This window comes from Choloepus didactylus, chromosome X, assembly GCF_015220235.1.
Source record: "Choloepus didactylus isolate mChoDid1 chromosome X, mChoDid1.pri, whole genome shotgun sequence".
NCBI lineage: Eukaryota > Metazoa > Chordata > Mammalia > Pilosa > Megalonychidae > Choloepus > Choloepus didactylus.
The window spans coordinates 117706571-117710644 of record NC_051334.1 but is presented as its reverse complement, the minus strand read 5'-3'; the positions used below and the strand labels follow the sequence as shown (position 1 = coordinate 117710644).

Below are 4074 nucleotides of genomic sequence, written 5' to 3'. Positions count from 1 at the left end.
TAAGACATGTGGCCTAAGCAATCCTGGAGCACCCACCTTTGTTAAGTGTCACTATAAAGCAGAGAGAGGATTTAGAAGACAGAATGGGAGGTTTGGCCCACTGGAGACTCCGGGGAACTCGGTGGGGTTTTGGCATGCAAGGACTCCAGTGCACCAGAAGTAGAGAGGGTGAGCAGAGCATAAGGGACCCAGATGAAGAGGCAGCAGTGCCTAGCAGGCATGGCAGGGCTCAACAGGAGAGGAATCGCATGGAAGCCCCTACCTTCCATCCTACTGGAGTTGTTCATGAGCACAGGTTGAGTTATATCAGGGCCCTCCCTCAAATAATTAATGGTTCTACAGTGGGTTGGGGTCTTGTATGTAGGTGAAAACTGGAGTCTGCAAAGCACAACTCACAGTTACTACCTCATTTCTTCTCCACAGAAACCCTGAGAAGCAAATATTTCCCTCATGAAAAGACTGAGTCTAAAATGAGTGTATCTGTAATAATTGTTAGTTTTATTCCTCTGACAGAGATCCAGAGGTAATTTGAAGTTTACATTTCTTTTTTATATTTCTGTTAAGAATTTATTAAGTTTCACTGACTTTCAAGAGTGATTGACAAGTTCTTTTAATTGTGTCTTTTTATTTTGGTTTTGTGTGTGTGTGACACAAGTAATATACACACGTGTGTTTGTAAATATATATTCATTTTTTTGAAAATGAGATATGCAAAAAGAAGAAATAAAATATAAATTACACAGAGACTCACTATTAACTTTTTGAAGTTTAATAATTCAGACATTTTCCTTTCCATTATGTCATATATAAATACACATATATGGTAATATATATATATTCACACATACACACATATATACTGTTTTGCCACTTGTTATTTTCACTGTACAGTGTACAGTGAGCATCTCCCCATGCAAATGAATGAAACCTTTTTACTAAATGAATGAATCTGGGTCAAAATATATGTTGATAACAACAATCATATATAAATCAAAGCAACATTGAAGGATTGGAGTAAGATTTTAGCAAATATTTAGCAAGAAATGCAGAAAAAAAAGCAGTGGTAGCAATATTAATAACCATATATAGTTGAATTCAGGGTTAAAATGCATTTAAATGGGATAAGGGTGGTCCTAAGAATGCCTATGGTTAGAATGTAGTACCCTAAATTTTTTTCTCAGACCCCTTATCTCTTCCAAACACCTTTCCATCTCATCTCCTCTTGTCATTTCTTCATCCTTAAAATGCCTATATTCTATGTCCTCTTTAAATTCTTCGAGAGACTGAAGCAGCCTTTGCCTAAAATTCCCTTCCGTTTGATGGCGTTCAGATTCTCCACAAGGGCGTTCTTTCTCACTCTTTGGCACTTGGCTTTCCTTCATTTTCTTTGCAGGGTTTTTTGCATGATGTTTTTGTTGTTTGCTGCTTAACTCCAGGGAGAAAATACAGAGACAAATTACTCGGTTTCTCTTCTTGATTCAGGATTGTCAGTTTCTCTTTGAGGCCTAATCTTTCACCACAGGTCCCACTCCTCCCTCCACCTTCATCTCTCTGCCTCCCTTCCCCTTCCCCTTCCCCCATTTCCTTAGCAGACAAGGCCTCTCCAATTGGAGGGAGAAAGAAAGCAGATGGTAAGGTGAGCTGTGAAGCTGCAAATTTTACCCAGCTCTCGCCCTTCCCAACTCCCACCCTCAGATCCTAATCTAGTGCCTCCCTCACACAGACCTGTGCTGATCAGGGTAGTTTCCTCCTGTTTTACTAGCCAAGAGATGTCTGTGAACAAGAGAACTTCAGACCTGTAGACAGAAAGGAAAGGGGTGGGGAGAAAGGAGTGCTCTATGGAACAACCAGCCCCAGAGACAAGGCACGTTATTTTCTTGATTCTGGCACCCTCATCGCCATCATCACCCAAAATTTCTTACTTCTTGTTTCCCTTCCTGTCCTATCCCCTCATTCTGGATCACTGTCCATACCACCAACTCCTCAGTATCAGTCCTGGACTTTGCAAGCAGGTGGGCAGTGAAAGAGTCCAACTATTTTCAAATGATCTCTAAATTTCTCTGTTCACATCTCTGGATTCCAGCCATTCTCCACCCACCAGCTCACAACCCAGGCTTGCCATTTCCTCCAATGGAATTAAAAACTGGGAGAGAGATGAAAGGAAAGCTTGCCAAGATGAGAGAGAAGGTGATTATTTCTCTCAGGAGACTTCCACCTTCTTCCCAATCCACCACACCACTACCCCTACCGCTGCCCCCTCCCACCCGCCTCCCCACCTCGAAATATACAATTATCTCAGATGAATTTGCAGAGGTTTTTGAAAAGCAAGCCTGGACCCATTCCAATCACTGGATTCGGCTACTACTGCCCCAGGGTTCCCTCACATCCACCTACTGGGTTTTAAAGAATTTGCTTCCTTCTTCCCTGGCCAAAAGCACGCAGGACTGCAGGGCAGTAAGGAGCTGGTGCCCAGAAGAAAACTAAGCCTGGGAATATAAAGACTTCGGTTTATATCAGCTCCTGATCACGTGAGGATTATGTCATCCTCCAACTCTGGTCCCCACTTTCTCCTCCCACCAGCAGTGCTGCAGGAGTGGGAGGGCTTACCAACCCTCCATCCCCACAACACCAGGCCCTGTCACTCATTTTTGCCTTTGCTAATTCCAAAGGTCAAAAGTGGCCCCTTCTCCCTGTGGCTGGAATTTGCCTTTCTCTGATAACCATGGAGGGGCTGCATCTTTGCATAGTCATATTAACCATTGCTACCTTTTAAGAGGTATTGTTGAGAGGGAGAATTACTTTTCCTCTTCTAGGCTACAAGAACAAAAAAGTAGCACTCTTTCTTTCACCCTCCTTCCAGCCACTAACAGTCAGCACTTCCCTTGCAGTCCAATCCTTGCAACCAAATTGTAGGAGAAGGAAGGTAAGTTAAAAATGGAAGTAATGATTGAGATTGTATTTTTTACTTTTGTTCTAATAATTTCACATATTTTCCCAAATGATCCATAAAGTTATTATATTATTTTAACAATCATAAAATGTGATAAAGACATGTATATTTGGAAAAGGATTCAAGATTGGAGGAAAAAAAGACCCAGCCACCTGTTTCTGCTGCTGAGTCAAAATATAAATATAGACCCTCCCAGCAGACACATTTTTGGAAATTTTAAATGTACAAGGCAGATAGAGGCTTCCCCTGTGAGGTGCTCCTGGGAATCTGAGCCATTTCTATTAGGTGAGCCACTGAGGCCATAATCCATAGCACCTTGCCCTTAGATTTTTCAGATCTCAATAGTCACAAAATTTCAGATCTTCAATCTCAGTATCATGCCCTATATCTCCCAGTTTTTACCATGTCCATGTACCTTTTACTCCCCTCAAGACTGTGCACCAAAGCTCTCACCTTTTCTCAATACCTTCATTCAGAATCAAATAGTTTTTCATTTCTCCCAGAGATCTCTATCCTATTAATGTGTCCCTAGACCTTATTCAGCCATGCTGGGGAATTAGAAGCAACTTGTAACACTAACAGAAACTCTGGTCACATTCAGTCACCCATCACACTAAATGTTTTGCTGCCAAGGTTTTTGGCATTCATCTAAGTAGATTTAAAGTTGTTGTTGATTTGTTTGTTTGAAATACACACAATAGAAAGGGGCATGTAAAGTTCTTAAAACTTGTTTCTAGGGAGATTGCAGCTCACTATGAATATAAATTTGCCACTATCCAGTTTGATGTAAATGGTTCCATGAAAATAGTTAAGTAGTCATAAAGAGAAGAGGTCTTAATAAGAACAAAGCATAATTAGGTATTAAGAAATTATTAATAGTGATAGAGGCAAAAGATTTGGTGGTGAAGTCAGGAACTTCTGAATCCTCTGTGAATACCATTTCATGCAGATAATAAGACTCATAGTTAACAAATAGCTAGAAGGATCCATGTCCTGAAACATTAACATCAAAGTAAGAAACATACCTTTGGAGTTAGACAAAACTGAGTTTGAATTAATTGCATTTACTTGTCTGTTGTAAGACCTAGAATCAGTTATTAAAACTTCCATGTGCCTCATCTATG

At 40.6% G+C, this 4074-nt stretch overlaps 1 protein-coding gene across 1 annotated transcript; it reads right to left on the bottom strand.

Moving 5' to 3' along the window:
* Positions 1 to 1083: 1083 nt before the first annotated feature.
* Positions 1084 to 2465, bottom strand: TCEAL7 (transcription elongation factor A like 7). The gene is made up of 3 exons (XM_037822626.1): positions 2395 to 2465; positions 1726 to 1796; positions 1084 to 1422 (listed from the first exon to the last, which is right to left on the bottom strand). Exon 3 carries the CDS (start codon positions 1380 to 1382, stop codon positions 1134 to 1136), a length of 249 nt encoding a protein of 82 aa, XP_037678554.1. The 5' UTR covers positions 1383 to 1422; positions 1726 to 1796; positions 2395 to 2465; the 3' UTR covers positions 1084 to 1133.
* Positions 2466 to 4074: the final 1609 nt, after the last annotated feature.

Coding starts and splice junctions, on each gene's coding strand:
- TCEAL7 (XM_037822626.1), bottom strand. CDS start 1,382: ATGAAGGAAAGCCAAGTGCCAAAGAGTGAGAAAGAACGCCCTTGTGGA.